The 15,768-nt window shown below is 48.6% G+C and overlaps 7 protein-coding genes across 7 annotated transcripts; 3 read left to right on the top strand and 4 right to left on the bottom strand.

The window, feature by feature from the left end:
* Positions 1 to 111: 111 nt before the first annotated feature.
* Positions 112 to 1,087, top strand: BO83DRAFT_380676 (kinetochore Spc25 family protein; the record flags this gene model as incomplete). The annotated part of the gene is made up of 2 exons (XM_025531808.1): positions 112 to 422; positions 481 to 1,087. Coding segments are annotated over exons 1-2 (772 nt in total), but the record flags the coding sequence as incomplete, so codon positions are not given.
* BO83DRAFT_439603 (SKI complex subunit WD repeat protein SKI8) lies at positions 1,059 to 3,644 on the bottom strand. Its single transcript, XM_025536187.1, has 6 exons — positions 3,201 to 3,644; positions 2,147 to 2,407; positions 1,925 to 2,094; positions 1,768 to 1,861; positions 1,503 to 1,689; positions 1,059 to 1,449 (listed from the first exon to the last, which is right to left on the bottom strand). Exons 1-6 carry the CDS (start codon positions 3,532 to 3,534, stop codon positions 1,266 to 1,268), a joined length of 1,230 nt encoding a protein of 409 aa, XP_025385576.1. The 5' UTR covers positions 3,535 to 3,644; the 3' UTR covers positions 1,059 to 1,265.
* A 152-nt stretch (positions 3,645 to 3,796) lies between these two features.
* aspD (septin aspD) lies at positions 3,797 to 5,847 on the top strand. Its single transcript, XM_025528689.1, has 6 exons — positions 3,797 to 4,237; positions 4,312 to 4,440; positions 4,501 to 4,582; positions 4,633 to 4,770; positions 4,840 to 5,053; positions 5,112 to 5,847. Exons 1-6 carry the CDS (start codon positions 4,099 to 4,101, stop codon positions 5,448 to 5,450), a joined length of 1,041 nt encoding a protein of 346 aa, XP_025385577.1. The 5' UTR covers positions 3,797 to 4,098; the 3' UTR covers positions 5,451 to 5,847.
* Positions 5,769 to 6,791, bottom strand: BO83DRAFT_439605 (guanylate kinase; the record flags this gene model as incomplete). The annotated part of the gene is made up of 4 exons (XM_025536188.1): positions 5,769 to 6,224; positions 6,321 to 6,523; positions 6,601 to 6,711; positions 6,776 to 6,791. 4 exons carry the CDS (start codon positions 6,789 to 6,791, stop codon positions 5,952 to 5,954), a joined length of 603 nt encoding a protein of 200 aa, XP_025385578.1. The 3' UTR covers positions 5,769 to 5,951.
* Positions 6,792 to 6,928: 137 nt separating this feature from the next.
* Positions 6,929 to 8,410, bottom strand: BO83DRAFT_101523 (putative Golgi matrix protein). The gene is made up of 4 exons (XM_025525861.1): positions 7,947 to 8,410; positions 7,614 to 7,893; positions 7,443 to 7,549; positions 6,929 to 7,376 (listed from the first exon to the last, which is right to left on the bottom strand). Exons 1-4 carry the CDS (start codon positions 8,260 to 8,262, stop codon positions 7,156 to 7,158), a joined length of 924 nt encoding a protein of 307 aa, XP_025385579.1. The 5' UTR covers positions 8,263 to 8,410; the 3' UTR covers positions 6,929 to 7,155.
* A 987-nt stretch (positions 8,411 to 9,397) lies between these two features.
* On the bottom strand, positions 9,398 to 10,708 carry BO83DRAFT_380682 (putative DUF814 domain protein). Its single transcript, XM_025531809.1, has 4 exons — positions 10,508 to 10,708; positions 10,408 to 10,448; positions 10,136 to 10,262; positions 9,398 to 10,072 (listed from the first exon to the last, which is right to left on the bottom strand). Exons 1-4 carry the CDS (start codon positions 10,578 to 10,580, stop codon positions 9,672 to 9,674), a joined length of 642 nt encoding a protein of 213 aa, XP_025385580.1. The 5' UTR covers positions 10,581 to 10,708; the 3' UTR covers positions 9,398 to 9,671.
* A 4,316-nt stretch (positions 10,709 to 15,024) lies between these two features.
* Positions 15,025 to 15,685, top strand: BO83DRAFT_101638 (uncharacterized protein). The gene has a single exon (XM_025525863.1). It carries the CDS (start codon positions 15,210 to 15,212, stop codon positions 15,651 to 15,653), a length of 444 nt encoding a protein of 147 aa, XP_025385581.1. The 5' UTR covers positions 15,025 to 15,209; the 3' UTR covers positions 15,654 to 15,685.
* The last annotated feature ends 83 nt before the right edge of the window (positions 15,686 to 15,768 follow it).

The raw sequence follows: 15,768 nt of genomic DNA on the forward strand, positions 1-15,768 counted from the left end.
GGGTGATAGATCGATGCCAAGCTTTCGTTAGTCTGGAGCCCGGCGGTTGCGCCGCAACACCGCGCTTTAGCGGCGCGCTCGAGAACATGAAATAAAGTCAATAACCATCATCACCCCCGCATCGCATATATCGCAATCCCCACAGACTACAACTACATCGGCACCAATAAAGCGTCAAGCTAGATACACCATGAGCTCATCTTTCGATCCGTCGCTCTCGACAAGTGGCATGCGCCCGCCTCTCGCGTCCGCCGATGCACCATCCATGGCGGATTCACTCCCCAGTATCAACTTTGGGTTTGAGGATCTCCGGAATCGCATGGCACAGTTTACTGCTCGCTTTGATGCATTCATCGAGAGAGGCCGCAAGCAGGTATTGGAGGAGAGGAACCAGTTCAAGATTGGATTGGCAGAGCTACAGGGTAAGCTATCGCTTTTTGGAGATGGCGCTAGAGCATCGGACTAATACAGGTCCTATAGAGGATGAACGCATGAAGCAAAGGGATATCGAGATCCTGGACCTCAAATCGCAAACGCACCAACAAACACTACAGAAGGAAGCCGCTGAAGCAGCGGAAATGCACGCCGCCATTTCATCCGTGACCCTGGAACGTGACTCCCGCCTCGCCAAGCGCGACCGCCTCAAGCAACAAATCGACGAGACCCAAAAGGCGATCAACCAGAAGCTGGAGGCGCAGAAGATGCACGCCAGGTATCTGGATGCTCAAGCTCGACTGAATGTGCCGGAGTTGGACTTTTGGCAGGACTACCTGTGTTTACGCATTGAGGGAGCCGGACGGGAGGATAGACTAAAGTTTGTGTACACCCATCTGCTCGAAAAAGACTGGGAAGCGGAAGCGTGGTTTGAACTCGGCACAGGGAGCCGCGATTACGCAGTATTTCATACACGACCAAAACTCGATCGGGAGGCTCTCGAGCGGGAGCTCGATATTGTCAATGAGGATCGCGACTTTGGTGCGTTCTTGAAAAGAATGCGAAAGTTGTTCGTCGATACAATGAAATAGGGAGGAGATGAAGGTCACTTCCGCTTTGGAAATACCAAATAATGATTAATGTTTCAATACCTGTGTTTGCTTCTCTTTGGAATCAAGTCCTACTATTTCAAGGCTTCCGTTCAGACAATGCAAAAGGTCACTTATAGAGGCTTCCTTCGTCTCAGCATACTGAGGAAGATGCCTCGAGTAGCTCGCTGGTAAGGAATTCGTACAACAAAGGCATTGGTTGATTCGCACCCGGCCTATGCACTAACCACCAGTGGCCTCACGGTAAAATGATATGCTCCTGTTTGCACCAGCCGTGGCAAATCCTACTGATCTTCCGATCTTCGCCAGCCACTTGACACTCCAAATTGCTTTGTCTGTTTCGGAATGGGTTGCCACACATGCTCTTGTGTCTATCGACCAAACTTTGACCTTTCCATCAAACGACCTTTTTAACGTTAGATAGCATCCTCATGAAAAAAAAAAAGCATAGCAACTTACCCGCTGAGAAGATACTCCCCCGTGGGGCTCCACGAAAGCGACATGACCCATGCGGTGTGCCCCGAGAGACTCGCCACTTGTTCACCAGAGGACGTGTCATAAAGCACAATTACCTTGGAATCTCCAGCAGCAGCAAGAAATTTCCCCCCTGGGGAGAATGCAACGGCTCGTACAGGTTTAACCAAGCCTATATATACATATTAGACAATCACTCGGCACTTTTGTCTGCTTCTTTTGTACTCAGCTAGCACAACAAAGTACGCACCTGATAGGCTGAATGGCATGCGTCCGCTTTCTGTACTAAAAATGTAAACACTACCATTTTCGTGTCCGCTTGCTATAAAGCGGCCATCCGCGGACTAAAAAGTTTATTCATGAGTTTAGACACCAACAGTGGCAGAAGTGGACGAGACTTCACCTACCAAATCTATGCAGGTGCCGAAGCTACCTTTGGTTTCATAGTCTCGGATTTCCTCGCCATTAGTGTCCAGATCCCACACCTTGATATGACCATCTTGCGTAACACCGGCAAGATATTGACCATCTTCGGACAAAGCGATGGCCCAAACATCCGCAGGTGTTGCCTTGTTGACTGGGTCACGGTCAGACACAAAACTGACACAGCGGAGTACTAAGGTACTTACCAGACGCTCCTCCATCCTTTGCCCAGACTCCGTCATGGCAAGACCAAATCATGATTTCACCGCCAAAGCCAATACTGACGGCCCTCGAACCATTTCCGTTAGTAACCACATGATGGCACCCGACTTTATGGGCACCGTCAATAGACTGTACTAGCGGGAAATCGGGATCTGTAGTGGAGTGAACTTTGAGGGAAGAAGTACCCGAGGCCGACAAGATCTGCTTGTCAGTCACGGCCAGTGCGAAGATATCAACGGGGTGGGCTGGTCGTGATATTAGTATATGCCAGGGTTTGTAGGGAGTCATTTAAGATATACGAACCATTGTCTGCAGAACCGCAAGAGAGGTATTGTTTCGACTAAACTCAATCGTTTCCCCAGTTAGAAAAGTACCTAAACAGCGTTATGGTTCTCCATGTTAAAACATTACCATTCTTAGACCAGAGCCCTATATGCCTAGGCAGAGTAGGCCCCAGGCAAATTTGAGCACGCTGTATGGTTGTTGAGAGGAGTACGAATGTTGTTTGGGACGCGAGTTGATGATCATGGCGGGACAAACTAGCTGGCGGCCGAATGAGATCATGTTTCCAATGGCACCCACCACTACAGCGGGCCTTCGATGGAAGACTGACATCCTCTGCCCGACCCTACTAAATATACTGAGTCAATGCGATTGAGACATGACATGCAAATATCTTAATTCTTTTTTCTTAATTGATATCTGGCAAAATATACAAATATACAAATATACAAAATGGTCACAGCATAACTTTGAAAAATAAAAATAACAACACTAATATAGATAACCCTCAGGCTGTGCCAGACGCCGAATGCCATGCAGCATTTATCCTACACTTCATGAAATACCAGGTAAAAATACAATCCCCCAAATGCAAATCAAAAATCTGTCCGTTTTTTTCATCATATATCTCGCCGTCTTTCGCTCTTTAAGCCGTCTGAGTTTGCTTCCATTGCTTCTTGATACCTAAAGGACAATTCACAATCAGTCGCTGAGAATGGCTTGATGAAAACGGGATCGCAGAGATTTTGCACCTACTTTCGACGCAGTGGGGGCACAGGACGTGCGAGCGCTTCACCTGGCCACATCCGGAGCATGTGCTGAGACTCTTGACGTCCTTCAAAGCCTTGCCAGCCATTTGTCGATGACGCTTCTTCATGTGAGAAGTCTTCTTCTTGGGGACGGCGCGGAGAACAGAGTCCCAAAGGCCCTCCATGATCCCGGGAATACTCAAGGAAATAGCGGCGGGCTTAAGCCAGTTGGGAGACCAGGCGGAGGCATTGATAGCGAAACGAGACAACCGTCCTACGGCGGCGGCGGAGGACACGGTTTCCGTGAGCAGGAGGCGTCGCGAGAGCATGGGGGCGGACATGGTGGAGGGAAGGAGTCGTAGAGCCAGAATTCGGGAGGTGCCGATAAGAGCTGAGACAGGAATTGGAGCTCAGATTGGGGAGGAGAGAATTGGGCGAAATGGCTGGCAAGGCGGCGGCATAAAATTGAATAATTCTGAAGCTTTTCCACCGATTTGGGGTCTGGAGACACGCTAATCCGTTGGGGGAATAGCGGGCCCCCTGAGTCGCAACCACCGCTTTTGGGTTGGATGGCCAGAGCAACGCAGCTTTAAGGGGCCCCCGGTTGTTCTGTCTTCCACTCCCTCCCTCGCTCGAAAACGCTTGGGCATCGCCGTTGCTCTTGTTCTCCTCGATCTACTACTTCCTTACTACTACTTGGTGGGCTGCCCCCCTCTTTTTTTTCTTCTTTCGCTGTCAATTCCTCTCCAATCTCCCCATTTGTTTACCTCGTCTTCGTTTTCACCTTTCCTTCTCTAACCAACCATCTCCCCACCCCTTGGGACGCCCGTCGACTGATAGATATACCATCCTTCGTTTGCTCTCAATCCCTCTCTCGTTATCATCTTCAAGCGTCCTTCTTCAAAATGGCAGCCGCAGCCAATTCGTCTTCCACCAATCCCGCGACGGTCTTCCCTCGCAGCCACGTCGGTTTCGACAGCATCACCTCCCAGATCGAGCGCAAGCTGTTGAAACGTGGATTCCAATTCAATGTCATGTGCGTTGGTGAGTCGACTCTTTCACCTACCATGTCCGAGAAAAAAGAGCCCCTTCCCTCCCTGCTAACATGGACGAAATAGGCCAGACGGGTCTGGGCAAGTCCACTTTGATCAACACTATCTTTGCTTCGCACCTTATCGACTCCAAGGGTCGCATGACCCCCAACGAACCTGTCCGCTCGACCACCGAAATCCAGACCGTTTCGCATAGTATGAATTCCTACGCCATTGCCGTTTCGCTCCTGGCAGAGCTAACCGCCTCGTTTTTAGTCATTGAGGAGAACGGCGTGCGTCTGCGTCTCAACATCGTTGACACTCCTGGATACGGTGACCAGGTCAACAACGACAGATGGTAATAGATATTAACCCGCAACATCTGTAACCGAGCTAATGTACTACTAGCTGGGATCCCATCGTGAAATACATCAAGGATCAGCACTCCGCATACCTCCGCAAGGAGCTTACCGCTCAGCGTGACCGGTACATCCAGGATACCCGTATTCATTGCTGTCTGTTCTTCATCCAGCCGTCCGGCCATGCGTAAGTCTCATCGAGCTTTCATCACCGAGAACTTCCCTCGGGAGGCTAACCAACTCTACTTTCATTCAGTCTCAAGCCCATTGATATCGTTGTGCTCAAGAAGCTATCGGACGTTGTCAACGTTGTTCCCGTCATCGCCAAGGCCGACTCCCTTACCCTCGAAGAGCGTCAGGCATTCAAGGAGAGAATCAAGGAAGAGTTTGCTTTCCACAACTTGAAGATGTACCCCTACGACAATGACGAACTTGATGATGAAGAGCGTGCCGTCAACGTTCAGATCAAGGTACGCGAATCATTGTTGCACAACATTTGGTTTATCTCTGCCTCTAACGCCGGTCCAGGACATTATTCCTTTTGCTGTTGTGGGTAGCGAACGCACCATCGTTGTCAATGGCCAGCAGGTTCGCGGACGTCAAAACCGCTGGGGTGTCATCAATGTGGAGGATGAGAACCACTGTGAATTCGTCTACCTGAGGAACTTCCTCACTCGCACTCATCTGCAGGACCTTATCGAGACGACCAGCCAGATCCACTATGAGACCTTCCGTGCCAAGCAGCTGCTAGCACTGAAGGAAAGCAGTGCCGCTGGGAGCCACCCCGGTAGCAGCCGTCCCATCAGTCCTTCGGCGGACAGAGAGCTCAGCCGCAACTCGCAACGCATGACTATGAACGGTTATTAATTTGGCTGAGAACCAGTTGATGGCGGTAGTCTCGTGGAGCGACCGTTTGAAACGATCCATTGCCATGTATCCGCGATTCATCAAAGGCCCAGAAATGCAGTCTTGAGGGTCGCTTTTCTTTCCATGTTTTGATTTTACTGCACCACCTTCTTATCGGCATGTTCTTACAGATATCCTCTTTAACTTCAGGCTTTTCCTTATCGTATTAGTGCTTATCCTATCCTCTCCACCATTGAATGAGGGGTATTCGTCTTGCTTTGTTTCATATGAATTGGTTATTCCAGGTCGAAAAGAGCTAGCAACGAAAGCGCTAAGCGTCGTCTCGTCATTTCCTGTACTTAATTCCCTTAATTGCGCATCGCCAGGAGAATATAGCTGGTTCGAAACAATGAGTCATTACTGTTCTTCGCACAGTAAAATCTATGGGAATCACATGGTCTAAAACTCCATACTAATCAAAACGCGCAATGGCCACTGCAGCATCAGACTGTCTGTAACCGACTATTGCGACGCACCGAAGTTTCCACCATCAACGATCCAATCTCTCAACTCCGTATATGCCTTCTCCAAATCGTCATTAACGACGACCTTGTCGTGAGCCCCCGGCTCCTTGGCATATTCGAGCTCGTTCTTGGCTTGTGCGAGACGCTTGGTCAGGCTCTCCTCAGTCTCCGTGCCTCTCCCGCGCAATCTCTTCTCCAGCTCCTCCACCGAGGGGGGCGCCAGGAAAAGGAAACGGGCGTTGAGATCGGTACGCTTCACCTGCTTGACTCCCTATTCCAGTAAAATGCTATCAGCATCTTCTCTGAACGCTTATAACATGCATCACGGCATCACTTTCGCCGGCAACAAGAATGAACGGTTCCTTACCTCCATCTCGATATCAAGGATACAGATACGGCCCTGCTCCGCAATGTTCTTGACCGCTTGCACACTAGTGCCGTAGTAGTTTCCGCCGAATTGCGCATGCTCGATGAAGCCGTTCTTGCTCACAAGATCTAAGAAGTCCTCCTTTGTCGTAAAGTAGTACTCGCGGCCATCCTGCTCACCCGGTCTAGGAGCACGAGTGGTATCTATTGTCGCAAAACACCAGGTCAGATTACAGTGCGCTCGTGCTGACGGGGTGACAATCAGGGGAGGTTGAACGAACGCGAGATGGAAAAACCGAAGCGATCAGGAATCTCCGCGAACAGTCGCTTCAGCAGAGTCGATTTTCCTGTACCTGAGGGACCGGACACCACCACCGGACGGAACTTGTGCACTAATTTGGGAGTCATGGTCAGGATATTGATTGAGTCAACCTTTCCTGACACAAGAAGACGCACCAGCACTGGTAGCCATGGTCAACACTAAGGAGCGGACTGCCGAAGGCGTACGAGTAATCTTCGAATAGGAAAGAGCACGGGGCCTCAACAGGCAAGAATGCATGAATTAATTGTATATGTATGGGAAGCCGGAGGTGGGATGTCGGTGCTTTGCCGTTACTTTGGGTGGTACCGTTACGGCAGAACCAGAGGCGGTGGGGGAACGCCAGCCGTTTTAGGAAAAGATATATAAAATTAGGACAAGGTGATGGCGAATACATATTCTGATAAGAGCCTGCTTATCGTAAAACCTATTAAAGAAAACACCCGCATCTGCCCGGATTCTACTTAGGATTGGTCGAATTCTGAGCAGCAGTGACAGCAGCCACAGTGTCTCTATTTCACGGCTTTGGTGGTAAGTGCTCGGCACTCTGCGACTCCTGCTCCAAAAAATTGGACCACAGCTCCGCTAGCGACTCTTTGTTAGAGTTCCCATTATCCAGAAATTCCGTTGCCAAAGTCTGGCTGCTCGGCGTGCGGTGGACGGGAGTGCTCGGCACCCTCAGTTTGCTAGACGTGCTAGACGCCCCTGGACGCGCCAGACCTGCCTGCTCACGTTGCTCTATTGTGTATTGTCAGCATCACTGTATATGTAGAAATATATCAGGCGCCAGTGTGGTTCGCTCACCATCAGACCAGCCTAGGAGGGCGGCAATAAGCTGCAGGATCTGGAACTTCTTGGGATCTGACCGGTCGAGAGCAAGGAAATGCAACAAGTGGTTCGTGACAATATGACTATAGCAGCTTGTAAGCAGTGTTATTCGGAAGATTTGGACTCATTGGCGAAAGTCTGACATACCGGTCAACATTGTCCTCTGGCTTGCCTTTCTTGAGGAACCGCAGGGCCTTTGTCAGGTGGTCGTTCAGCGTTACTGCCTCATGTCGGAGCTTCCCAATCAAGAGGTTCTTTTCCTTGACCTCTTTCTCAAACGGCCGTACCCGCTCAAGCTCTGTTTGGGCATCCTGGAGAGCCTTGTCGGCCTTTGAGGCTTTCTCCTCTGCGCCTTGAAGCGCCCGCTTCAACTCTTCTAGCTGAGCATCGGAGCTTTCCACAAGCTCACGGAGTTCCTTTTTACGTGCTATTGCCTTGTAAGCACCTGCAGTCGTCATTTGCACACGATTATGCTCTCACCTGTCTGGATCTCTTGTAGCGCACGCTGCAGCCCATCCACAGTGGCCAATTGGGAATCACGTTCGGCAGCAGTCTTCTCGTAAGCATCCTTCACGGTAGCAAGCTGTTCCTCTAGATCTACAACTTTCTCTCCCAAGCTTTCTCTGACTGACCGCTCCTCCATTGCCAGCACTTCCCAGTTATGCATGGCCTCCTTAGCTTGCTCAAACTCGGATTGTAGGTAATTTTCCTGTTCAAGCAATTCTTCTTTCTCCTTAAGCCAATTTTGTTGTGATAGACTTGTGCGGTCCCGCAATGTTGAAAGCTCTTTCGACATCTCGCTGTTTGCTTGCGATAGTTGCTCTAATTCAGTAGACTTGTGTTGGGTTTCCTCCTGTAAGGTCGAATTCTGCTCTTCCAGCTCTTCGATTCTCGATCTCGCTTGCGCAATTTCTTCCTATCCGAGGTTTAGTCAAGAGTGAACGGAGGTTCGACTTGAGGCGGTATAACATACTGCGTCTTCCCGGAGTCTCTCTCCAAGCTGGGACTTGATCGTATTCACCCTTTCCAAGAGTTTCTGGAACTGCGTTTCCGCATGCTCCTTCTTGCTCTCAGCGTCATCTAGTCTCTCTTGCAGAGCTTCCATGTCTGCATGGTGTTTGGTTTGTATTTCCTCCAACGATTTCCGCATATCGGTCACCTCTGCGCGCAACGTATCACGATCTCTCACAAGGGCCTCAAGCCGTTCGTTCGATTGTTGAATATCAGGACCGCCAGACTTATTCGCGTCCTCCTCGGGTTCAGCCGTATCGTGAGCGACGGAGGACTCCGGGTTCCCCGTAGCCTCCTTTGTCGAGCCGATAGTTGACTCAATCCCATTTTCATTTCCGGCAATTTCGTCATCTGTTTTTTCGACGTTCTTCTCCGTGTTTGTATCACCCTGCACATCGCATGATCCAGATTTAGTGCCCGCAGGTCTTCGAGGCTATGTTTATGCGGGAGTCCTTACAGTGTGTTGCATGGCCTCCGACGTCTCGTGTGATTCCTTATTGGAACTACTTTCTGGGCGTTCATCTAATTCCTTGGGCTTAGCAGCCCCCTTGTTCTTCTTCTTGTTCTTCTGTTTTGCGCCTGGTTGACAATGGTCAATCGTGAGCACGAAGGAACACCGGAAATTAGGAGAAACGTAGGGAGGCGCGATCAACAAACGGACCTTCGGGCATTTTTCTTCTTCCGACTTCCTAGGAGGAAGGCGTTTCGTTCTAGGGCTGCTGCGATGGTCACTGCGCCGGACGGGCTTGCGTGTCGTTATGAGGTAGGGGCCATAGCTGTCAACATCGCTAGCGCAGGGAGATTGCTTCCGCCGTCCGCAGCTCTCGCTTAGGTACGCAGAACCACCTCCACGGCGCCTTACGGGATAGGCCGCAAGACTTCGACCACTACAAAGTATATCATGCCATATCGAGCAGCTTCTCGCGTGGACTTCTTCGTATATTTTAGCATATGAATTCATAAATCTTTCCAGTCTATTGTAGGGTCCTCCATTCAGTGAGGTCACCGCATATTGACCCCAACCACTACGCCCGATGATGTGCCCAGGATGTCCATCGATCACACAAGTCGCAATTGCCGTTCTAACAAATGTCACGACGTTGTTGCGATTCGTAGCTCTGAAGCAACTGCCCATGGAAATCCGAGTATCCGGCTTGTTCCTCTAATGACCGATCTGCACTCACCCTCTTGCTATCACATAAAGTCATCGAGGAAATCGGGATCTCGGTCCTGATTGTTGCTCGCCTGAACGTTCTCCTCGCTCATCAGGTCATCATAGGCATGATCTTTCTGCCACTTCAACTGTTCTCGTTCCCTCCGTTCCTGCTTTTCCCTCGATCGTTGCTCCTCTCTTACCTTACGTTCCTCTTTCTGCTTCTTCTTTAGATATTCATCCTTCTCCGCCTTGAGATCAGGGAACTTTTCAATACGCGTCTTGTTCAATCGGTTGACAATTGGGTTTTCCCGTTGTCGGACAAGGACCTTGCGGACCATTTTAGGATTGTGGAAAGAGACCTGGCCGGTCGCCATAGATCCATCCTTCATAAGATTCGACCATGGCGTATAGATCACGGTTATATTGTCCTTCTTGTTGCCTGCTCTGCGACTTAGTTCCCCTCTCATAGGTGGTTTTCGGCTACTCAGTCGTCATTGCTAACCTTCGATCGAATTCGCTTTGGTGAGCTGTGCACAATCTTCCAGCAGCTGCTGCGGGATGTTGTCCCATGTTTCACCTTCCCGGAGGCGGAGATATACGTGGGCACTGGACAAGTTATCGACGTGGAACTGGATGTAGCATCATGCTCCGGTTAGATTCTTGCGTCTCTGGCACAACAGGGTGGTGAACACACCCTACAAGGTAAACACCCAGATGCAAGCGTCAGCACGCTGTTTGCGAAAGGTAGTCGGCGACGGCGCAAGGGTGACGGTACCAGACGTCCTTCTCCAACCCATGTGTTATAAGGTCCTCATCTGCCCACGAAAATCGTCAGACTATGCGCATGTTCCAGACTAGAACATGGTCGTCGTACTCTCAAATTTATCTTTCCCAACGTAGATGAAAGCCGAGGGGTCAACGACCTTTGACGTGTAATAGTATACCATTTTGTCACGATGACTTCTAATCAGGGGCCAGCACGACAAGATTAGCAGCAACGCGATAACAATGCAAGTCCGGCAAGGGAAGATTCAGTATCCTCAAGCGATTCGACGAATGTGTGTGGAAAGATTTCTTTGCCAGAGAGCGCGGGGAACTAGATGCGGATTAGTCATGTTTGTATCCGTAGTAAAGTTAAGCGTGCTTTGACTATTTCAGTACTAGCTAACTATGTATAGATGGGCAGAGTAGCTAGTTTAGCAGCCAGTCACTTCGCTGCTCCATTAGAGGTATCATTTCCGAGTTTCATACTGTGATTGCACAGGGACTCTGGTGGTCCAAATTTAGAGGAGATACCTGCCTACTGCTTACACGTTGTTGGTCTATATGTAGGAATCGTGCCCTTCCAGGAGCTCTCTCAACGAACCTCTGACCAAGTCGCCCTGTCACTCTCCAAAGATATTGCATCAGCAGTGATTGGTAGATGAGTATTCCACTTATGATTAGCGTGTCACGCTGGACTCCAACAGGCTGCAACAGACTAAGTGGGTGTTTCAACGAGCCCACAGCAGGGAACATGGGGGCCGATGCACCGCTGGCCCTACTCATATTCCCTGGGTTTTGGCGCGTACTTCTCAGGCTAGTCAACTATTCTCGGCGCTCATCAAGGCGCATCCGTTCGTCAGCGGCAAGGGGGTTGGCTAGCTGACCCAGCCTAGAAGCAGTCGCCCATCAAAATCAAACATAGCCTGTGGAATGAGTTGTCGAGACGCAATGCCCTTGTTGTCACCACAGATTCACTGTGGGCATGGACACTCCGTGCATACAGTCGGGTACCGGGATGAATTTACACAGAATGGGCGGGAAAATCCACTCTTGTCATAGAATGTTTGATCGGACGCTGGCGGTAACCCATAGGCTTAGAATTCCAAGCGTGAGCCTACACCTGAGATAGGTTTGACAAGTGGCAGGCATAAGATATAGTTAGAGGCTGGTCCGAATGACGGATGACTCAGATAGGTGAGAAATAGTTACACCATTCATATCCGTGTATAACATTGAATACTGCGCTTGCTTATGCAGCAAAGACAAGGAGCATCATGCTTCCGGTTGTAACGGCCATACATCTGTCTGACAGAGATGGAGATACAGTGTCAACGTGTCAGTATGGTGATCCTGGCGCATAGCTTCTATTCGAAAAGTAACCAAAATGCAGGGAGAAAGGGTGGGACAAACGGTGGCTCACGGCATCAAGTGTAGAGGCGCGCACACACCCAGGGCATGGTGGTTTGCTTCCGCAGTAGGAGGGGATAAAAACAAATGGATGGATTGGTTAAAGATAGATCAAGTCGATCATAGCTCTAATGGATGGATAGTTGTAATCTTAGGAAGAACGAGGGTCCGTTACTCAGCCTTCCCTATGTTAACTAGTTGGACATGAATGTTGTCTTAGCGATACAACGGGCCGGGTAGGTACTACTAGTACTAGCACAACTACTGTAAGTGACTAGCCGGATCGGTGAGCTGCTGCCGCAGGATCCTGTCTGCATGGGCAATTACAACGGAGTACCTCATAGTAATAGTAAGTAGTGCTTGACGGAAAATTGATGTATATTTTCTAACCAATAGGAGGATTGTGGTACGATTCAAGGGATCTTGCTGGTGTATACGTTGCGAATACACATTGTGTACATCTGAAGCGAAACACTGCCGTTTTGCCCTTTTCCCAACAGCGAACCTCTCAGAGATGCGAGTCATTTCACCTCCTAGCCTAAAACTCCATACCGCCGCCGACTGATTCGCCTTGGAGCGAACCACCCAGGACCCACCCAGCTCATGCACCGGACCGTACGGACTTGTGGGCGAGTCGTACGTATGTCCCAGAGCACAGTTGACGGAGAGTTTGAACTCTTTTGAGATTTGTGGAAGCTGTCCGAAACTTTCAAGTCCACATCCACACCCATTATCAATTATCCCCCCATGATAGGAAAATCGTAAGTGAGAAAATATATAATGAAATATAGAGAATTGAAAGTTAAGATAAAAAGAAAGATAGAAAGGAAGAGAAAAGGAAAACTTATACACGTTCATGAATATTTTATTTCCTTATTTCGATCTACCTTACTTCTTAGTCCCATTTGATTGGTGACGTTGGGACAATATCCCCGAAATGCCAGTCACACATGACCACGAAAAATCTCTTCTCACTGGACAACGTCCAAACGGAATCGGAAGAACCGAGCTAGGCAGAATTTTAAGTTTTTTGTCTTTTTTTTTTTTTTTTTTTTTTTTAACTTTTCCGCCCTTGCTAACCACGTAGACCTCAGACAAGATGGCTCCGAAGTCAGATACTTTCAACCCCATTTTACTCCGTAACGAGACCCAGTCCATCCACGGAACAGAAATACACTCAGTTGCTGGATTTGTGCAAGCGCCGGCTGTTCCTAGACGGATTACCCGTAGTTACCGGACGACTACCACCGATCCGTACGTAACCAGTTCCCAATCTCGACTAGTGACCACCAACCAGCGGCAGCCGCTCGTTTCGGCCAGGTTCGCAACCCTACCAGTTAGTTTTACCCTACCGTGGAGCCCGAATCTGACACTTTTCCCATCGCGAGGAAAACCGTTACGCCAAGGGCTCAATACTAGAAGCTGCTACAGCGGGTGAGCCCGTACGAAACCCCACCTGCCACATGGCCATACAAATCAGAGCAAATGGGAGGGAAATTAAAGAGGGTGAACGCGAGGAGAGAAGAAGGGACAGGTGGAAAAAGGGTGACCGAGAGAAATAGAATCCCCACCACTGCTGCTTCTCTTGCCTTCCTGAGGTATCTGGATACATACACTGAAGTTCGACGTGCTCCAGACGACTTCCGGAACTAAGTACATCAACGGATATCTTTGCGCGATAGGATATTTTTCATTTTCTATTTTTTTTGTTTCCTTTCTCGGCTCTTTCACAAGGCACGAGGACTCGGAACAGATCAGATCTATTAATTTTAACCAAATTCGATAAGCTGAAATGGACACAAGTCGATCAGTACTAATCACTTTTCAGAAGTGGCACTCCTGCATAACAGACGCAATCCATAAAGAGCCCATCCAATGGTTTGAAATTTGAAGGGAAGGAGAAAAAAGCGGTAAAATGGGTATGGGAGGATGGAAGACTAAGAGGCTTTGGTAGTTAGTACTTACTGTGTAAGTAGTATGGGAAAAAATGGCTCGAAAAGAATAGAAGAAGGTGGGGAGAAAAAGAATAAGAAAGGAAAAGAAGTAGATAGCAGAATAGAATAAAATCAAATAAAAGATGATGATGATTAAAAATAAATTATTGATGGGGAAAAAAGAAGAAAAGAGAAAAACGGGAAAATTGAAAAGGAAAAAGGAAAAGTTTCTTGGGTTTTTATTAAACAAAAAATAAATAAATAAATGGGGGGGGGGAAAGGGAAAAAGGAAAAAAAAAAAAAAAGAGAAAAGAGAAAGAACCCCTGTAGTATTAAAGGTAAAACTGGAAACACATTCAAACATGGATGTTCCCCCGGCGCCAGCACGTCCATTCATTTAACAACATTAATATATTATTCCATGTTCATAGAATTACTCTAAATGTATTAGTCTATTTGGCTATTCTTACTATGATTGAATCATTAGTATTATTCTCCCTTGTTAGAGACTCGATCCACGATTACCCAGCAAACCCCCTACTCCACCTAGACGATGTTAAATGGGGAAGGTCGGAGCTTGCCAAAGACAGTCCGCCAGAAAAAAATTTGATGAGAAGCTCAGGGATCATTCTATTTCTACCCCTTTGTTCTTCATTCATTAAACTGGCTTGTCCTCCCTGAGCAATCCAGCATTCTGCAATACCCGCGGGATTCTTCTGTCTTCGTTTTTCTACACTTCCTTCAACAAAAAAACCTACCAAAGAGATCGAATATCTGCCTCGAAACTCCAAGTGCAATCAACCCAGATGGCTGGACCAGTGAAACCTCCAACCTCTGCCGAAGTGCAAAATGCCTTAGCCCGCGCCAGAGAGTCCGAGTCTGGTCCTGACGCTGCTACGATGGCTATACTCAAAGATTCCGTCGACAGTCTATGGAAACGTATCCAGGCTGAGCCGGAATACGTGCTCAATCAAAAAGAATTCTCCTTGTTCAACTACTTCATCTTAGAATTTAAAGGGAAGCCTGCGTGTAAAAGAGCCGTGGAGCAGTTTTGGAATCATCATAGCGCAGACGAGGCCACCAACGGAAGCAAGACTTAGTGACTGTAGTGCGCTCGTCAAATAGCCGTTCCTATGCCTACACCACCTTCAGGCTCAAGGCTCCGAGGGAGAGAGAGAGAGAGAGAGAGAGAGAGAGAAAGAAAATTGTGGGCGCCAAGCCATGATTGAGCTTGACAGTCGAATCAAGCGGATAATCTTGCGCTCAGAAGCAAGCGCTCAGCAATTCCCCGTCAACGACCTCGTCGTCTCCTAAGACAAACAAGAAACTGAGATGTGACAGGAGGGCGATGGAGTGAAACTCGATGGCCGCAACATATGCATCTTGAGCCCTCTAAAATCCGTGATTCGGGGGAAATCCCAGTCACAGTTTTAATGTCCAGTCATTCTGTCGAGGTTCGATTGATTGACCATGCATTCTGATCCCCAAGTCCGAGCTGGTTGGTCCGATACCCGAGCGGACGAGTACACGGGTATAGCCGTCTCGACTGTATCCGTCAAAAACGACCGAACTGTCGAAAAATTTGCCAGTTTCAAACGATGGCATTTCATGCTCATTTATGTTGCGTATTTCATTTCTTGCCTATCTCCTGTATGGTTTCTATGGAACCAATTTATCTTTTGTTTTATCTCTCCCCTTTTTTCTAATTGTCACTATTTTCCTGCTCCGATTTTATCATGTCTTTCTTTCTTTTCTTTTTTTCCTCTTCCGCTCTTCGATCTGCTGCTTATTGAACAAGCTCTGGGATCCTTTTTGAGATTAAAGGGTTTCATCATCACAACTCAGGGAGAGATCATCACTGACCTGGACCCTCTCCTGTCCGTGCCCCGCACTTACCCCTACGGGGACTTCTAGGTCCCTCGGCTGACGTGTTTTCTCACGTACATAACCACCAGCAAAGTGGTGCTGTTCTAAATTCTAACACGGTGAGCTGCGCCAGGGACCAGCACATAGGGCATCTTTCTGAAGC

Source organism: Aspergillus eucalypticola, assembly GCF_003184535.1.
Source record: "Aspergillus eucalypticola CBS 122712 chromosome Unknown BO83scaffold_22, whole genome shotgun sequence".
NCBI lineage: Eukaryota > Fungi > Ascomycota > Eurotiomycetes > Eurotiales > Aspergillaceae > Aspergillus > Aspergillus eucalypticola.

Coding starts and splice junctions, on each gene's coding strand:
- BO83DRAFT_439603 (XM_025536187.1), bottom strand. CDS start 3,534: ATGTCCGCCCCCATGCTCTCGCGACGCCTCCTGCTCACGGAAACCGTG. Junction 2,095..2,146: donor AAAGGATGGAGGAGCGTCTG/GTAAGTACCTTA, acceptor ACCGTGACCCAG/TCAACAAGGCAACACCTGCG. Junction 1,450..1,502: donor GGGGAGTATCTTCTCAGCGG/GTAAGTTGCTAT, acceptor AACGTTAAAAAG/GTCGTTTGATGGAAAGGTCA.
- BO83DRAFT_380682 (XM_025531809.1), bottom strand. CDS start 10,580: ATGGTATACTATTACACGTCAAAGGTCGTTGACCCCTCGGCTTTCATC. Junction 10,449..10,507: donor TGGGAAAGATAAATTTGAGA/GTACGACGACCA, acceptor TTTCGTGGGCAG/ATGAGGACCTTATAACACAT. Junction 10,073..10,135: donor CAAAGCGAATTCGATCGAAG/GTTAGCAATGAC, acceptor GTCGCAGAGCAG/GCAACAAGAAGGACAATATA.
- BO83DRAFT_101638 (XM_025525863.1), top strand. CDS start 15,210: ATGCATTCTGATCCCCAAGTCCGAGCTGGTTGGTCCGATACCCGAGCG.
- aspD (XM_025528689.1), top strand. CDS start 4,099: ATGGCAGCCGCAGCCAATTCGTCTTCCACCAATCCCGCGACGGTCTTC. Junction 4,583..4,632: donor CAGGTCAACAACGACAGATG/GTAATAGATATT, acceptor ATGTACTACTAG/CTGGGATCCCATCGTGAAAT. Junction 5,054..5,111: donor CCGTCAACGTTCAGATCAAG/GTACGCGAATCA, acceptor ACGCCGGTCCAG/GACATTATTCCTTTTGCTGT.
- BO83DRAFT_101523 (XM_025525861.1), bottom strand. CDS start 8,262: ATGTCGAAAGAGCTTTCAACATTGCGGGACCGCACAAGTCTATCACAA. Junction 7,894..7,946: donor GCTACAAGAGATCCAGACAG/GTGAGAGCATAA, acceptor ACAAGGCAATAG/CACGTAAAAAGGAACTCCGT. Junction 7,377..7,442: donor CCTCCTAGGCTGGTCTGATG/GTGAGCGAACCA, acceptor AATACACAATAG/AGCAACGTGAGCAGGCAGGT.